The sequence below is a fragment of the Peromyscus leucopus genome, chromosome 20, assembly GCF_004664715.2.
Source record: "Peromyscus leucopus breed LL Stock chromosome 20, UCI_PerLeu_2.1, whole genome shotgun sequence".
NCBI classification, from domain to species: Eukaryota; Metazoa; Chordata; class Mammalia; order Rodentia; family Cricetidae; genus Peromyscus; species Peromyscus leucopus.
Genome location: NC_051080.1, coordinates 18,478,355 through 18,496,473, shown reverse-complemented (window position 1 = coordinate 18,496,473; position 18,119 = coordinate 18,478,355). Strand labels below are relative to the sequence as shown.

At 52.2% G+C, this 18,119-nt stretch overlaps 1 protein-coding gene across 3 annotated transcripts in view; it reads right to left on the bottom strand.

Annotated features, from left to right (window-relative positions):
- Celsr1 (cadherin EGF LAG seven-pass G-type receptor 1) overlaps positions 1 to 18,119 on the bottom strand; it is a 138,608-nt gene that overhangs the window by 32,854 nt on the left and 87,635 nt on the right. For all 3 annotated transcript variants that reach the window (XM_028878152.2, XM_028878154.2, XM_028878153.2), the window contains exons 6-11: positions 10,435 to 10,592; positions 8,935 to 9,098; positions 8,319 to 8,444; positions 7,260 to 7,426; positions 1,332 to 1,517; positions 348 to 461 (exon numbers count right to left, since the gene is read on the bottom strand). In XM_028878152.2, the coding sequence (XP_028733985.1) occupies positions 348 to 461; positions 1,332 to 1,517; positions 7,260 to 7,426; positions 8,319 to 8,444; positions 8,935 to 9,098; positions 10,435 to 10,592 (915 nt within the window). The remainder of the gene's footprint in view (positions 1 to 347; positions 462 to 1,331; positions 1,518 to 7,259; positions 7,427 to 8,318; positions 8,445 to 8,934; positions 9,099 to 10,434; positions 10,593 to 18,119) is intronic.

The window sequence follows — 18,119 nt, the reverse complement described above, 5'->3', positions numbered from 1 at the left end:
CCAGCGACAAAGGAATGTGTGGTTGTGTCCACTGCGGGAGGGCTGTGAGTGGGACAGGGCTTAGCCGCTCCCTCGCCAGCTGTGGGACACCTGCGTGGATGTGAAGCCGGACCAGCCGTGGCAGAAGCAAGAGGCTGAAGGCTGGGGTTTTGGGGGTCGGATCCCTGGCATAAGGGGAGCTAGGCGGGAAGGTGGGAGTGAGCAGGAAACATGAGTTAAAGTCTGGGGTGCCTACTAGGTGGATCATTTCTTTGCCAAAGACTAACCACCGAAGAGCCATACCAACTGTAGTGATGGAGGCCTGAGCCACCCTAGCTGGCAAAGACGCAGTACCATGCCCTCCATACCTGCATACAGCCTCGGAAGCCACGGCGCACAGACAGCTTGTCCTCGGACACACCTCCGAGGACAATCGTCCGCATCTTCAACCCAGGAAGCTGGTTCCCAATCTGCACCGTGCTCTACATGGAAAGGACAGGGCGGGGCGTGTGTGTATGTGCGTCTGGGCACACCTTCCCAATGGGAGGAATGTGTTCAAGACTAAGGCAAGGGGACATGAACCACCTCCCTAGAGCCTCCAAAGGAACACTTGGCCTTCTGGAGGAAAGCAGGCAGACTGTATGTGACACACAGGGCATGGGATCCGGGTGGTCAGTGGGAAAGACATGGGCAACTCTCCTACCCCATGATGGGCATAGCACCAAAAATGCCATGGTGGGGGGAATGAGTTGGGTAAGCAGGGACATCTAACTCAATAGCTATGTACTCTTAGAATGTGGTGCAAGGCAAGTTAGACTCCAAGCCCCTCATGAATCACAAGGCATTCTCTCAGTATGTGGTAACTTCTGACATGTGCCATGTTCTCTGGCAGAAACTGCAGAAACCAGTCTGGTTTAGTGAGCATTCTGAGAGAGCTGTCCAGAGACAGCTGCATACAGCTGGGACTGATGTGTGTCTGTGTCTGTGTCTTCCAGGCCCTCAGGCAGGGCCCTGGTCTTTTCCAGCTTAATTCGCTATTTCCCTTTCCAGGAAATACTTGGGCAGAGGCACAGGGCTGAACCATGAGATGCTACTCAAAGCAACTTCGCCAAGAGCATGCTCGGCAAAGGTACCCGGAGCACCATGATGGGAGACCCAGGTGGGCAGAGCCCAACTACAGACTACAGACATGTCCTCAGCATACATGCACTAGAAGATGCAAAGCCAGAGAGGCCCACCAATGCTTCTCCAAACCTGCAAGGTCCCTGCAGTGCTAGCATGTGGAGCATCATTGTGCTTTCCCATGGGCTGATGAAGGAGCTGTTCCCACGAGAATACAGGTACACACTCACCTGGTCCATCCCATAGTCCAAGGTCATGACTGCCAGGTATTTGATGTCCTTGCCCTCCTTGGCGCTCCTCAGTTCTATTAGCAGGTGATGCCATTCTCCATCGCTTATACGGGACTTGGACAGTTGCATGGATGCCACATCGGAGGGACTGTGGGAGACCTCAAACTGGATGTAGCTGTTGAGAATCTGGAGGGCAGAGAGAGCCACACCAACTGACTGGTGCAGTTACGGTAACATGGAAAGCATTCTGCAGACATCTAATAACAGAGCCATGCAGACAGACTTAGGACATCGCACCAGAGTGAAAAAAAATTAAAAATTAGGAGCCAGGCATGGTGGTGCCCACCTGTGATCCCAGGACTTGGTGGAACAGCAGGAATGATCCTGAGTTTGGAGACAGGTTATTCTAAATAGCAAGTTTCAGGCCAGCCTGGGCTACGTAGTGAGACTATCTCCAAAGAGAGAGGAAAAGGAAAACAAAGGCAGACACAGATTTGGCTGGGAATGTAGCTCAGAGGGAGAGCACTTGCCTGGCCATGTAAGGCCTGGGCTTTGCTCCCTAACCACACACACACACACACACACACACACACACACACACACACACAATTTGGTACAATTTTAGTTTGTCAAGATCTAATCTTATTTAAAGATATGAATGAAAATCAAGAGTATTGCACCTGGCCTAGAACGGTGTTTTAAATGAATGCAGTTAAGGCCAGCTGCAGTGGTGCATGCTTTTAATCCCAGCACTTGAGAGGCAGGGACAGGGGCAAGGGCAGGGAAAGGGGTAGCTAGGGCCCAGAAGCATAGGGGTAGAGGCAGGGCAAGTGGATCTTCATGTGTTTGAGACCATCTTGGTCTACACAATGAGCTCCAGGCCAGCCCTGACAAAAGAAAAAAATTAAAAAAGAAAAGAAAGAAATGCAGTTGGGGGCTGGCAAGATGGCTTAGGGGGTAAGGGCACTTGCTGCCAAGCCCAATGACCCCAGTTAGATGCCTGAGACTCGCAAGATGGAAAGACAGGTCTGACTTCCACAAGTTGTCCTCGGGGTCCCATAGGCGCACTGTGACATACATGCACACATATAATTATATAAAGAAATACATAAATGTCAAATTTTTAAATTAATGCGGCTGGAGCAATGCCCAGATGATGATGATGATGATGATGATGATGATGATGATTTTGACCTGACAGAGAACTGGGTGAGTTGGACCATCGTCCTCCTCCTGTGAGTCAGGACACCTGTGTGAAGGTCTGAGTGACAGAGCAGAGTTGCAGGGCTGAGGCCAGGGAGAAGGACGCTGCAGCTCTGTTTCCCCCAGGGCCACCAGCTGGTGCCGAAGACTCAGCTGCAGCAAGAGCTGAAGAGGGTCGTGCAGGCCCATGGGAAAAAGATGAGAATTCCCATCCCAACCAAGCTGCATGGGCAGGCGTCTTCCAGGCTTAGCGCCGGGGTGCTGAAGGGTTAGACACTCGGAGTAATCAAGAAACAGAGCAGATCCTGCAGGGACAGAAGCCTGGCTTTGACTCTCCGTGACTGTACCAACATGTTCTGAGGCAACTAGTTGCCCTGGCTGCTGCCAACGACAAACAGGATGACAAGGATGCCCGTTCTCTCTAGATTTTCAGTGCGATGCCTAGCACTCAATAAAAATATTCAAAAGTATGAGGACACAGTAGCATGTCTAAAGACACAGAGAAGAGTAGAACAGGCCCATAGGGATGACAGACTCGTCAGAACCAGACTTGTAAGCAGTCAGGAGAGTCACAGGCAGACTTGGGGACCAGCAGACTCTTGTTTCTGGCTATCTGTGTAACATTCCAGAAGGATCAAGCCACCACATTTCAATACATGGAAGAAAAAAACAGAAAACAGGGCTATGGCTTACATAAGATGTTCACAGTTAAAGATAATGCCCACCAAAATGAGACTTAGATTGAAAAGCCACTGACCATGGCACACCTGAAATGTAAAGACATAGAAAATGTTGAAAGTAAAAAGACGGACACAGCTGGGTGGTGGTGGCACACGCCTTTAATCCCAGCACTCAGGAGGCAGAGGCAGGCGGATCTCTGAGTTTGAGACCAGCTTGGACTACAGATTGAGTTCCAGGACAGCCAAGGCTACACAGAGGAACTTTGTCTGTAAAAACAGAAACAAAAATAAGAGGACGGAGAGAGACCCTATAGACAGAAGGGCTAGTGTGGCTGTATTTGTAGACAGAGCACTTGAAGGCAAGCATCATCACTAGAAAGAAAAGGGCTCTCACCATGACACCAGAGTCAGTCTGCCAGGAAACAAAACAGCCAAGCATTGAAGTCCAGATACAGACTGACACAATAATAGGCATAAACCTGGAAATGGCATAGTATTTTTAGAGGTTTGTTTTCGGTTTTCTGAGCCAGGGCTTCACACAGCCCATACTGGCCTCCAACTTCCTATGTGAGCCCAGGATGACCTTTTAGTTTCTGATCTTTTGGCCTCCACTTCCCAAGTGCTAGGAGTACAGGCCTGTGACACTACACCTGGTTGATGTGGTGCTGGGAATCCAAACAAGGGCCGTGTAGACATATGCTAGGCAGGCAATCTACCCACGGAGCTACGCCGCCAGCCCGACACAGTCTGTTTAAACACAGCTAACGCCACTGCCTTGACATGAGAGGATCTCTTTGCAGCTCCTTGCTTGACAGCTGCAGACTACACATTCTTCTCCAGTACACACGGAATGTTGACTGCATCCAGGCTTGAAGGCAGAGTCTCGACACATTTCCAAGGACTCAACTCACTGGGCCCAAGTTGTGAGGCCTCCAACCGTGTTAGGAACAACTACCAGAAGGTTCTGGTACACAGTGCCTCATGCTGGCTAACTCAGAGTCCTCCACAGGCCCCAGAGGAAGCCATGATGAAAAGGACTAACGTCATGACTGCTGCCTCCTGACTTTGCCAACAGTTGATTTCGGGAGGTCATTTTCACCTTTTTACATTTTGCTTCCTTTGGCTCACAGCGGTCTCCTGGGCTGTTCTCTCTCTCTCTCTCACTGGCCTTCCTGGGCAAACCCCCGAAGTGATAGATCAACAATGAAAATGAAAATGCCATGTGCCTACAGCCAAAGGAGAAGCCGTGAACAAACCCCAGGACAGGGAGAAGCTGACGCCCATCTTGGACTGTCCCCCCGATTGAAGACGGGTGCCAACAACTTTGTGACTGTTCCGCTTGACAATGCAGGGGGATTTGGGGTGCCTGAGAGCAATTATCCAAATTGTCTGGGCTTTGGACTGTCATGGGGGTGGGGACACCCAAACAGGAGTGTCAGGAGGCCACAAGTTGAACATGTCACACAACACATAACCAGAAAATTCCTGGGATGCCTGGTAGACCCAGCCTCTGGGAACCCTACTGAAGTGGTCTCGGGTTACCCCTGAGGTCTACAGGACCCCTCAAGGCCATCTTTGGTGCACCCAGTCTTCCTGGCTGCAGCCCCTGAATTTGTGGATGAGCAACCAAACGTAACTCACTCAGCCAGGCCTAACCCTGCTGAACACAGCCCTTTTTTCCTACAGGTACACTAATGACAGCCTGTGAGCGCCCATCATCACCTGAATCGAAACAGCCAATTTAATGTGTTCCGACAGAGAAACACCCACAGAGAAATGCCATCCCCAGGCAGAACGGGTGCTTCCAAGTTCAGCTCAAAGTGAGCTTCTGGGGCAGCGGGTAAACTTGTGAAATTACAGCTAATGAGAGAGGAATAATGACAGCCACAATTACCCTTGACGCACACGCCAACACCCCCCAACCCAGTGGGGTGCTAGAGCCATGACCCCAGGTGAGTGGGCAGGCAGGGGCCAGAGGCGGGCTTCTGTCTGCGCTGACGGCCCCACCCTCCTGCCAGGGTAAGGAATCTATCAAAGGGCCCTATGACCTCCAGCAGAGACCTGGGAGAGAGGCGGGCTCTGGTATTCCTGTCTCCTCCCATTCTCTAAGCAGAGCCCTGCTCCAGGGAGTTGGAGAGGGTCCTCTGGCTGACCCAGGACCCACAGGGCCTAGATTACACAGCCTCTAGCCTCAGTTTCCCCTCATGCAGAATGGGAGCTTGGTGCAGACACTCCTTAGAGTCCACCTCTCCCTGACCATCTCCGATCCACCCCAACTGGCTGACTGGGAAGGAAGAATGAGGATCCAGGGCCCAGATTAAAGATTAAAGAAACAAGCCAGGACTCTTTGTGGACATGGGACAGCAGTGGCCATGAGCACCAGTTCCAGCAGCCACCACCTCCAGAGCCAAAATCTTGGGACAGAAGTGCTATGTGTTTCACACGTTGGTGTGGCCAGACTCCTCAGGAAAAGAAGAAACTGATATGTAGCAGAGACTGTGCTGAAGGGAAGGAGGGAGAATGGGGAAAGAGGATGGCTTATGGGAAGGCAGTTCATGGGTACTAGGGCCCATTAAATGCACTCACACACAGACACATACAGAGACATGCATGCACTCATGCATAAACATACACACACGTATGGGCACACATGCACAAACATACATACACATATGGACACACGTGCACTCAGACATGTACACAAATGTGCATACAAGCATATACACACAGTCATGAACACATGCAAACACAGACACGTGCATAATGACATGCACAGATGTGCACACAGATGCACGCATACACATATGCCCAGACACATTCATATACATAGGCAGACACAAGCACACAAATAGACATAGGCACACATGCATGTGCTTACATATACATACTTTGGAAAAGCCTGGAAGAAAGAAAGAAACACCCAGTTATTAATTCCTCCAGATTGGAGACCAAGTCCCTGCTTGGGCACGATTCTCCTAAGTGACAATTGATCCCCTGGGATTTTTGCACATCAGGAGGGTGTTAAATCCAAGGAGAGCTAAAGATGGAGAATTCCGACCCTGCCCAGGAATCATGGGCCACGGTTTGTACGAGACAATCTGTCTGGTCAGTGTGAATGGGAACTGTCAAGAGATACAAAGGCAGAGGACGAGTTGCGGGCTTGGTGGGAATCTCCAGGCCAAGCAGTGATTCCCAGACCGGGTTCATTCTAACCACCTCAAAAACCTCATGGTGAGCACAGGATAAGGGCTCTCTCTATTGCACCGCCAGTGAAGAGGTGGCGAGGTGAGGCTAGCTCAGTGAGGGAGCATCGGGTGATCCTCCTCAGTACCTCTGGCTCCAACAACCTATCACAAACTGCCTGTGATGCAGGAGATGCGCCAACGTGTGAACGGAGTGCCTGAAGATCACTTCTAAAAACGTTGGAGGACCCTGACCTAAGGTTTCAAACAAGCCCAACAGTAAAGAGGGAGAAAATGAAGAAAACACGCATGTGGCGTGATGCGGTGGGTCCCCGAGAGCCCTCTAGGCAGGGGCCTGGCATCTGGTAGCATGCAGGTTTAATATGGGGGTAAGGGGCTGCAGTCTGAACTGATGGAGAATCACTCACTGCATCTGAGGCAACCCTTTGCTCCCAGCTCTCAAAGGCTGTGAATCTAGCCAGAAAAAAAGGTCGAATTCCAGGCAGGACAGACCAGAGCTGCTGTCTAGAGCAAGTTACACAGCCAGCAGCGCCATGGTTACACGCTCCACCCCGTGGCTACGGTCAAAGGAAGCGGGCGCTGGAAAGGAACTCCACGGGAGCCATTAGCTCTATACGATCTCTGCACTTCCCCTCTCCTAAATGGCACAACAGTGCTGCAGCCTGAGTCACCCATATTTCCCTTCTGTGTTCTCTCCGTCCACCATAGGACAGGCACAAGAGGAGGTAGGTGAGTGGCAGATGCCCTTTATAGGCATCCCGGGAAAGCCCCTCTGTCTGGTTTTCTTCCTGAGGGCTCCTGTCTGCTCTGCAGGTGCCCACGTGACTCACAGACACACTCACCTGGAGATGGAGCCTGGAAGATGTGCCAGCTGTGGCCTCCATCAGCACGCCATCCTCCTTCCGGGTCCGGAACATGAGCCCCAGGTACCAAGGCACAGAGATGGTGATGTCTAGGTCGCTCCAAGACACAACGCTCTCGCCACTGAAGCGCTGTGGATGTGGCATAACTGTAGATACAGACCAGGACCTCAGGCGCCTCCCGAAATCAGGCAGAGAGCATCTTCTCAGCTACCAGCCAGGTGAGGAAGGGGTCTACCACGTTAACCCAAATGCCAGCCTCAGACTTGTATCAGTGCTCAGTAACTACCCTAAGGACCCAGCAACGGACTGTGCAGATGCCCACCATGGCTTTTGTACGGCTCACTGGGCAAAGACGCCCCGAGGATTGCCAGACACATCCAGAGTGAGGCAAGGAGCACCCAAGACGGATGGATGACAGTCAAGGGGGGGGTCCTGTGGTGCTTGGGAGTACATGGAGTAGGTTCAGGTTTCGGTTGGGTGGGTGGCACCATTCCCTGGGCAGGGGATCATGGCTTGTACAGTGAAGAAAGCAAGCTGGGCGCTAGCACGCCTTGCTCTCTGCTCTTGATTATGGTGACTGTGATGTCCCCAGTTCTCTCCAAGCTCTGCTGCTGTGACATCCCCCATCACGAGGGACTTATTATGGTCTGGAATTGTGAGCCAAATAAATCCTTAAATTGCTTTTGTCAGAGTATTTTATTACAGCAAGGAAAGACACTAAGATTCCCCTCAAACCCTGAAGCACCTCCGGGAGATGAGCGGGAGGTTGTCTTCCATGCTCCTCACCAGGCCTCAGCAGCAGCAGCAGCTGCCGGGAGAGGCCCCCCGAGAACTCCATGAGGCTCCGGTGTGTCCCCATAGTCACCTTGCTCTTCTGACCCTCATGGTCACCTGCCTTTCCATCCTTTAGAGCTGGCCCCGGGCTCTGGACCTCTATCCCAGAATCCTTCAGACTGCTTATTGACTGTGTGTCGCCCCCCCCCCCCGCCCCCCGCCAGCTACCTCACTGTAGTTTGCGGGGTAGGGACAGATGCCTACCTTGTTCACAGTTCTTCCCACCGAAGCGGAGTGGACATTCGCACAAGTATGTGTTCCACCTGTTCACACAGGTGCCCCCGTTCTGGCATGAGGTCCCATCGCAGAAGTTCCGCTGAGAAGCACAGCCTGAGGGGCAGAGGGTATCATCTGGCCTTGAGTTGAAGACCCAAGGCCACTTCTCTTAAGGAGCTGCACCATTCCCCGCCCTGGCCCACTCATGAGCGCCATCAGCTAGAGACAGCCAGCCGGGAATCCGCTGGCCATGGTGAGAACCCCAGACCGGGGTGTGTGGAATTCTCTGCCCCACTCATATCTGAGACTCAGGGATTCCACGCCCTCCCAGAGTCTGATCTGACCATCTGGTGACAAGTTCAAGATCTTAGGATTGTGTGTCCAGGTAAACGATGTACCCAGCATCGGGGACACAGCAAACGGCAGGCACCGTGGTCATGCCCACCGAGCCAAGCTCTGTACACATTCCCCAAGAGGTCTTCACTCACAGGTAGGTACGTTTCAAGAACTCTCTGGGAGGCAAAGCACCCCTTCTGTCCCTGGTATGGTCACAAATGTCCAGTGGGCGCCATGCTAGTCCTACACACCCAGGGGCTGTGAATACCTGCCCTGGTGCCATTGTTGGCAATGAACGCAGCCATGTCCACAATCCTGCCATCGACGGACAGGTTTCGCATGCAGCCCACAAACTGCCGGCTATGCACAGGGAAGTCTTCTGGCAGGTTGGGGACACCACCCAGGAGCAGAGGTCCAGTCAGATCCAGTGACCTGGGAAGGCAAAGCCGCTTTCTGTGGTAGCAGGTCCATCACTGCCGTAACATCGTGACTACTGCTAAGGCTTCGATCACAGAGCAGGTACAAGCCCAAGGCAGATGACTGGGGGTCTGGACAAAGTCAACTCTGCTCCGGGGTCACTGGTGGCTCCTCACAGCTTCTCTGGGCCTCAGCTTCCTTACACCCGCATCACTTCCCGAAAAACGGGTGTTTGGGGGTAACTAAGCCCCCCCCCCCCACTGAGTCCCACTCTGTAGTAGAGGGAAACATCCCACAGTTCCTTGGCTCTCTAGGGAGAAAGTGTAATTAGAACAGAACTCCGGCTCCAGCAGAGGGCAGCTGAGGTCCCAGGTAGGGCTCTAGGCACAGTTCACCACGACAGTAAAGAAAGTGAGGACACGTGACCTTCATCATGTTCACCTGAACATGACCTTCAACGGGGATAAAGATTCAGGGCAAAGGGCAATGGCAGTAGCCTGTAATCTGGCCCTAAGGATATGGAGGCTAGAGAATTGGAAGTTGAAGGCCAGCCTGGGCCACATAGGAAGACAACATCTCAAAACAAAAATCAAAGATTTATCTATTTATGTATATGGGTGTTTTGTCTGCATGTACACTTGCACACCAGAAGAGGGTACCAGATCCCACAGGACTAGTTATAGACAGTGGTGAGCTGCCACGTGGATGCTGAGAATTTGAACTCAGGACCTCTGAAAGAACAGCTAATGCTTTTAACTGTTGAGCCATCTCTCCAGCCCTAAACCCCAATGTTCTTATAGTCCACCTACACCCCATCATCTAGACAGAGCAGGAGTAGCTTCTCACCTTTTGAGGCTGGTGCAATCAAAAGAAAAAAAAAAAGTGAGGCTGGCCCTGCATGTGGCTGTTAGAATTTCTTTGTCCTGAGTTAAAAGAATCCCTGGGAGACCCAAAACCAGCAAGGACACCCAGCCACTTCCGCCTCACGGGGACTGGCAACCCAGGGAGACAAGGCAACAATGGCCAGTTGCTTAGACTGACTTCTTCTGAATGGTGGCTCACTGCTTAGTCCAGGCTGGCCTTGAATGCATAGGTAGACCAGGCTATGTAGAATCTCAATTCATGTGCCTCCACCTCCCAAGTGCTAGGATTATTGGTATGCCATCTGGGGACTTAGTCTTGAGGGTTCTAAAGTCTGAGAGAGAAGATGCTATCCACAGAGAGACAATCTGACACCAGTGTAGACAGAGGATACCAAGGACCTCTGCATTGCCCCAACACGGGTGACTTGTGTTTAGAGGAGGGCCTGAGTGGTTGGGGATGCCCCGTGTTTCCCCTCCAGGTGTCTCACTTCTTGGAGCCGCTCTGAGTGCCCTGGGCAGCACAGCTGTAGTTCCCAACGTAACTTCCAAAGTGCACGGCCACAGCTGCGTCACAGTCATCCACAGTTACCACAGCTACCTTCTCTCCAGACGGCCCATGGGGCAGGCCCAGGTGGCCGATGTTGGGCTGTAGGGGCAGAAAGAATAAAATCTGTCAGCTCTGTCTGTCAGCATGCCCTGGGTGGGTGCCCCAGCTCTGCACACTACCTGCAGAGGTGGAATGTGATGAAAGGTGAGGTACCCTAACTCCCGACCTGCGACTCGGGATGCAGGGAATCTTCCTAGAACACAGGTCCTTCTCAGAACCGCAGGATGAGAACTTGTTGGGAATAAGGCTGTGGCATCAGCTAAGGCAAATCCAAGGTAGAATATAGGAGCCTGAGACCAGATGACTGGGGCCCACAGCTATAGTCAGCACCCAGGAAGGGGCAGGCTCTTCCCTAGAAAGCTGGCTTATGATTTTTTTTTGGTAGTGCTAGGAATGAAAGTCCAGGGCTACAGACAACCACTCAACCACTGAACTACATCTTCAGCCACACAGCTGTCCGGGTTCAGTTCTCCACCTGAGAGGAGAACAGCTGTTGTCTAAGCCACACAGCTGCTAGCCCTTCCTTACGACGGCCCCCGGACACAGCCATATCGTTATACAGAACCCTCTTTTTGTCCCTCACTGGCTCCTGGCCGCCACGACCCTGTGTTCAGGTTGCCACTTCCTGGTCCAAATATGGAGACCCGTTTTCCGGCCATCCAAGATGGCGCCTGACCATACCGAGTGCTGAAGTACTGAATGCCTGTGCTGATGTCACCCTCAAATTATCTTTATTCCTTCACTGGCCTGAAGTTGCCTCTTCTAAGCTTCCAGGCCAGACCTGGAGCCTCTTGGCCTTGGCTTCACTGCTGACCTCAAGTACCAGCCTGGGCTCCCACCCCCTCAAGCCACCTAGGGACGGCTTCTTTTCTGGGCAGCCCTCATAGTCCAAGTACCCACCCATATAACCTCTGAAATCCTTCCTGGAGTAGAAGAGAAGCCAACTGCACTGTCCACGCTAGACCAAAGGTATGAGGGCCTCAGAGTTTTAGAAACAAGCAGCTAGAGGGCTGTCAGGCTGACAGGCAATGGGATTTCCTTTCTGACCTGCAAATCAGGGTACCAAAGCCTGTGTCCCTAGGTGCTGTGAGCATAACCCCAGGGTGGTGTCACCAGACCTTCCAAATGGCACACACACACACGAGATCCCTCCTTCCTCACAGACAGCCCTCCTCAATCCCCCCAAAACAATAGGCCCAGACAGGTATGTTGGCACACCTACAGTCCCAGAACTCAAGAGGCTGAGCCAGGAGGATCATTTAAGTTTGGGAGTTCAGGGCCAGCCTGGGAAACATAGCAAGACCACATCTCAAAAGGAAAAAAAAAAAAAATCTGTGGGCCCAGGGCTGCCTCTTTCTATAAAACTGCTGCGTCTGGTTGCATTAACATGGCAACCTTATGTTTCTTTATACTCCTGGAAGTAGCTGTAAAAACAGACTATAATTAAGTCATCCTTAATGCCTTTTAACAGGGAATGACTGTGCAGCTCATTCAACACGAAGCCTCAATATTCCCACAGGAAGGAGACACCCGTTTAACGGGTCCACAGGGCTGGAAGGTGGCACACGGAGCCACTGGTAACAGGAGCTCAACCAAGTGTCTGGGGCGTGGGAACCAGGGTCCATCTGCTCAGGCCACGGACCTTGGAGCGGGTGACTTGGCATGTAGCCATCCAACATGAGCCCTCCACTCCACCCCCTCCAACCATCTGCCCTGAACAAGCTCATGGCAGTAATTTCTCTGGGTATAAGGTAAGATTTAAGATTAAAATACCCACTGGATCTTGTGTTTGCCGTGCAAGTGAGGACCTGTGTTCAGAACCCAGGACCTACATAAAAGCTCAGCAGAACTGAGCCCAGGTTCAATCCCCAAAGTTGGCCAGCCAGCTTAGCTGATCGGTGGGCTCCAAGTCCAGTGCAAAAATTAGTGTGGGGAGCAACTGAGGAAAATATCCATTGATGACCTCTGCCCTCCACAAAATGCAAGTGCACCTGAATACATACATGAGCCCTCAAAATACAAATGCATGAACACACACACACACACACACACACACACTCATCTACATAGATATATGCATACGTGCATACACATACACACATATGCATGCATGCACGCACGCACGCACGCACGCGCACACAACCAACTAACCTGTTGATGTTAGAAGAATTGTAGCGTCAACTCTACATGAGTCTCCCACAAACCTTTCTTTGGGAACTCTGAGGGGAGTCAATTATCTTAGGTCACTCTCTGATTATCTATTTCCTTAGAGAGTCCACCTCTGTGTTAAGTAGTAGTTAGACAGTTAAGGAAAATCATCTGGTTTCTCACTTGGGAGCAGCAGTCTGCTTCGGGAGATTGGTGAGGTGCCCATTAGGGGTGCTTAAGTGTTAGGTACCATGCTGAGAAAGAAGGACCATCCCCAGGCTGTCCGAACCCTGTATCATCTCCAGAGCGTGTAATTTACATTTTTGGGGAATGGGTGTGAGGTTTTCAGAGGGTGGATGTAAACAGCCTTTACACGCGGAGGCTTTAATGAAACTGAGCTGCTATTTACAAAATTGTGATTGCTGTACACTCCACTTTGTAATCAACAGCTCAGCACCAAGGGATTCAAGCACAGACAGGGAGGAAGGGAACACTGGGGTGGAAAAACGGGATGTGGGGGCGGGGAAGAGGGGGAGGGAATGCCCAGGTTTATATCCAGAGTGGCTCCTGCTGATAAGGAGCAACCACTGGTGACATGCTGACACCTGGCTCCCTTCTGAGGGATCAGAGCTGATAGCAAGGCCCTGAGGTGATGGCTGCTAGTCATCACCCCAAAATAGGCACCCTGACCTTGCAGATGAAAGTAAAGGAGTTGTAGACAGAGGACCAAGCACTTGTGGGTCAAACAGGGTCAGGAGGAGGGGAGAGATGAGGCAGGGGCAGGGAGCATCTGCTGGGGCTGGAGCGGCCTCCGTCTCGGTTCCTGACTGTCCAATAATGGGCTCACAGCCCACTGCGGGAGGGGAGCTCAGGGACAAGGTTAAAGAATCAAGAGAAACCAGGCGTGGTGGTGCACACCTTTAACCCCAGCACTGAGGAAGCAGAGGATAGCCTGGTCTACATAATGAGTTCTAGGATAGCCAGGACTACGTAAAGAGACCCTGTCTCACATAAAGGGGGCAGGATACAAGAGGTGACTAGGATGCAGGGATGTCATCAGAGCCAAATGCTGGCCAACACAGGGCCCACCATGTCACTCCCAGGGACATGCCCAAGGGAATACAGAGAACCAAGACCAAAAAAAAAAAAAAAGCAGGTTCACACATGCTCACAATTGTACTCCCCACAATTCCCCAATGACAGCAGCAGCAGCTCAAATGCCCCTCACAGAGACAGAGGGATAAACACTGGCCCATCCCATGATATGAGGGACTGGGGCACTGCTATCCACCACAACTTTGAGGAGCCCTGAGGCGTGACATGGAGGACTTATGCTATATGACGGCTGCCACGCAGCCCAGAGGCCCAGAACACCCCTCACATAAAGACACTGGCTGGCTGCTGTGGGGGCTGTGGAGACTTCGTGGGTGACTGCTGAGAGCAGCAGGGTATCATTGTGGGATTAGGAGAGACAGCAGGTTGCTGCGCGGCACTGTGAGTGTTCTGAAAGTTGTTTCTCGGGGTGCGTAGATCACATGCAGCGCTCACCAGCTGTCCACCGGGCTCTCTCAGGAGCACCTCTGGGAAAGCCCGCCTGCTTCCATCACTGGTCCCCATGCTGCTGCAGTGGGTGGTAAGACAGCATGGGAGATGGCAGCTGTTGGTAAGGCCTCGGGAGCGACACAGGCGGTTTGAATCATGGGCACGGTAGCAGGTGCACTGATGGAGGCGGTGGCCGGCTGCCTTGGGCAGAGACAGACATGGGACTGGGCTCGGCGGCAGAGCCTCCCCTAGCATGCAAGAGCACCTGAGTTCCCTCCCCAGCCTCACCACACCAAAAAGAAATATTCTTTTTAAAAGGGGGGGAGGGTTTGGCTATACTCAGTAGGTAAAGGTACCTGCTATCAAGCGAGGACATGAGTGTGATCCCTGAGCCCACACGGAGGAAAGAGAGAATGAGTTTCTCACATTTGTCCTCTAACCACACACATACACATACGCACGCATGCACGCACATGCAAAGAAAGGTAACTGGAGCCTGGGAATGTAGCTCAGTTGATACAGTACTTGCCTAGCATACATACAGCCTGGGTTCAATCCCTAGTACCCCATAAATCCAGGCATAGTGATACACATCTGTAATCCCAGGCCTTGGGAAGTCAAGATCATCTTTAGCTACACAGAAAATTTAGCTAGCCTGGGTTACATGAGACCCTGTCTCAAAAAGAAAAATTTAAATTAAAGATAGTCAGGTGGTGGCAGCACACACCTTTAATTCCAGCATTAAAGGCAGAGGCAGGTGGATCTCTGTGAGTTGTCTATAGAGTGAGATCCAGGACAGCCAGGGCTATACAAAGAAAGGAGAGAGAGGAGAGAGAGAGGAGAGAGAGAGGTGAGAGAGGAGAGAGGAGAGAGGAGAGAGGAGAGAGGAGAGAGGAGAGAGAGAGAGAGAGAGAGAGAGAGAGAGAGAGAGAGAGAGAGAGAGAGAACGAACAAGCATGTCCTAGTGAGGAGTGACAAAGAACAGGACAAAATGAGTCGCCTTCTAACATTTTAAAAGTGAACCTTTAAAAACCTGCCACATATTTACACAAAAGAAAAGGAGCGTGTGATCAAAGGGAAAAGCAGCAGGCTCAGAGATTCCCTCTGTTTTTGTGTGAGATGCTGTGGGGAGCAGACAGCCAGACCAGGAAGACCCCCAGGTCTGAAGTAACTCCTTCAGCCCTCCTGAACCTTAGGCATCATCCTTCAGGATGGAAAGCTTAGCAGTGGCCAGGCCAGGGCACTTGGACAAAAGTGGTGCAATACACACAGACCAGAGGTGATACCCACACTGCAGATCAATGCATATGCCTGCAGCCGCGTCTACCATTGTCAGTATCTACACATGTCTACAGCCTTAGTGCCCCCCCCCCCCCCGGTCATACATGCTGCTCTGAGCAGGAAACCCACCACCCACCCCTGGGACAGGTGGAAATGCCAGTGGGTGGAGCCACCACGGTAACTCCCGTCTCCACTTAAAAAACCCAAGGGCTACAGTGCACTTCAAAGTGAGGCCCCCAAGGGCCAGCCCTACCAATCCGTGCAGATCTGGATTCCTGATGCCAAAGCGTCACCAGGCCTGCCCCTTGTCATTTTCCCCCAGCGTATTTTCTTCCCATTTTCTTCCCCGAGTATGGCCCCTCCCTGATGGCTTCCACTTAGATGCCTAAAGTATCTGCAGAGAGCTTTTGTGTGCACACAAAAGCCTTTGGTCCTCCGAAGCGCTCACATTTCTGCAGTCTTTTAACCTGCTACAGACAATTCCTCGTTGGGAGGCCGACGGGAGTTTGGTTTCAACATGGGGGCGGGCAGAGTGGGGTGCCTCTGAAACCAGATGCACTAGGGTAAGACCCAGGAGGTGAATGGATTCACACTCAGTGTCAGAAATGACCAACCGACATTCATATCAAAGAATTCACAGGTGGCTGGAGCCCGGGAATGTTTGCAGGAGCCGAAGTGTGGTGCCGACATTTCCCCAACAGCAGCCCAGCCCTGAGTCCCCACCCTGCTGGGTCTCCCATGCACAGGTTTGCACAGGCACACTCTAGTCTGTCTTCTCCAGCCATTGAGGCCCCTAGCATGTGCTTGGGACTATCTTCCAGTAACAAAGTTGTGTTTGCTTCTCTGGTGGCTCACATTAAAGACAAAGGCAGAAGTCTAGTTGTCCTGGTCACAGAAACCTGGGAGGCGGGGCAAGGGTGTATCTGGGAAGCGTCCCCTGAGCTCTCCTTTACCGGTGCATATCCCAGATATCTGAGTCAAGGCCACTAAGCTGAGGCTATACAATGATGCAGCCTGGGTGACCAGGAAGTGCTCTGGAGATGAGAGAGCACAGGCCAGTGCTTACAGGAAGTGTGCACTTTGCACACTCATACCACGCTACACACTGCGTTATTCTCAACGCACCTCCAACCAGGCTCATCTGCCCAGGCACACTCATGTTTACTCACGCTCATGGATACACGCACACTCACACAGGTGCTCACCAGTACTGACTGACGCATGCATGCTCACATGCACACACTCACCAGCAGATCTTATACTTTGCGTACCACGGACAGAATCTTAACGCATTCTTACAAGTCATTCTTACAAAGCCTGGCTGGCCTACTCTAGCCAGGACCTGAGAGGCCTCTCTCTGATCTCCCATCCCCAATCTGGGACACAACAGAGAGACCCTACATTCCAGCTCCTTATCTTTGACCTCACCTCAGAGGACCACCATCCTCCTCACTGATAGATGCTGAGGACAAGGAGCTCAAACCTTCATGATTTGAAGTCTGGTGCTGAATTGGTGGGAGAAAGCATGAGCTTGCTAAGAAAAGCGGAGGGACTGTGGAGGAAAGGGACGGTCACAGCAGGAGGACGCGTGCTGGGCGGAGGATGACACATTTGAGAGACACTGATACATCAATAAATGACAGACACAGGAGATGGCTCAGTCCCCTCCCCCACCGCAGTTCCATGCCCGTTTCCCCGTCTCCTCCCAGAACCTCGAGGACCACTGTAGACTTATATACCCCAGTACCAGGCAAGACGTTAGTGCCCATGGTCCCAGGACGAGGGCGGAGAAGAGGGGGGCAGGCTTGCTGCAGCAAACAGCACCCCAGGTTGCACAGAGTGAGTACAGGAGCACACTGGAAGAGGCTGAGACAGATGGAGGGTACAGGAAAAAGCCGCCATTCCACCGGACAGGACACACCCTACGACAAGCTGCCCAGCTCCTAGAGGACTTTCCATAACAGAGCAATGGAACACAAAGCCCCCCAGGGCGAGATTGGGAGCTGTGACATTTCCATGCAGGTGACTCTCTACCATCTGACCATCCTGTGTTTAGGAAAGGAAGCCAGGCACCTTATCTCCCAGCTCTGCCACCTGTCAGAGGACGGGGTGTGTCCTTGGACCTGCTGCTGCATACCCCATTACTACCACGGCAGCTCTATAGAGGGCCACCCCAGCCACCTCTCCCACAGGGCTCACTGGCCACTCCGTACCCCTTGGGTTGGCTTCTGTTACCTACTAAGCTCGGCTTCAAGGGAAGCATTTAACATTCCAAAGGCGGAGATGGAGGACAGATAACCGGGGTCTCAGACATCACCCGGTGACCTGCCGAGAGCTGGCGGAATGTGCCTGTATGGAAGTGTCGCTACTCGATATTTATGGAATACCCGTGTCGGCCAGACGGGAGCTCACTGCTCTGGCAGGAAACACCGCCGGAAAGAAACAACTGATTCACACTCCAGGCTCAGGCCTGCGGACAATGAGAGCTTTTATGGTAACCGAACCCCCGAGGTGCACTCCCATAGGCTCCTATGAAACCCCGCACCCCCCTTTGTTGGTGAGAGGGCCTCGTGCAGTGGGAGGGTAATGAAAGTA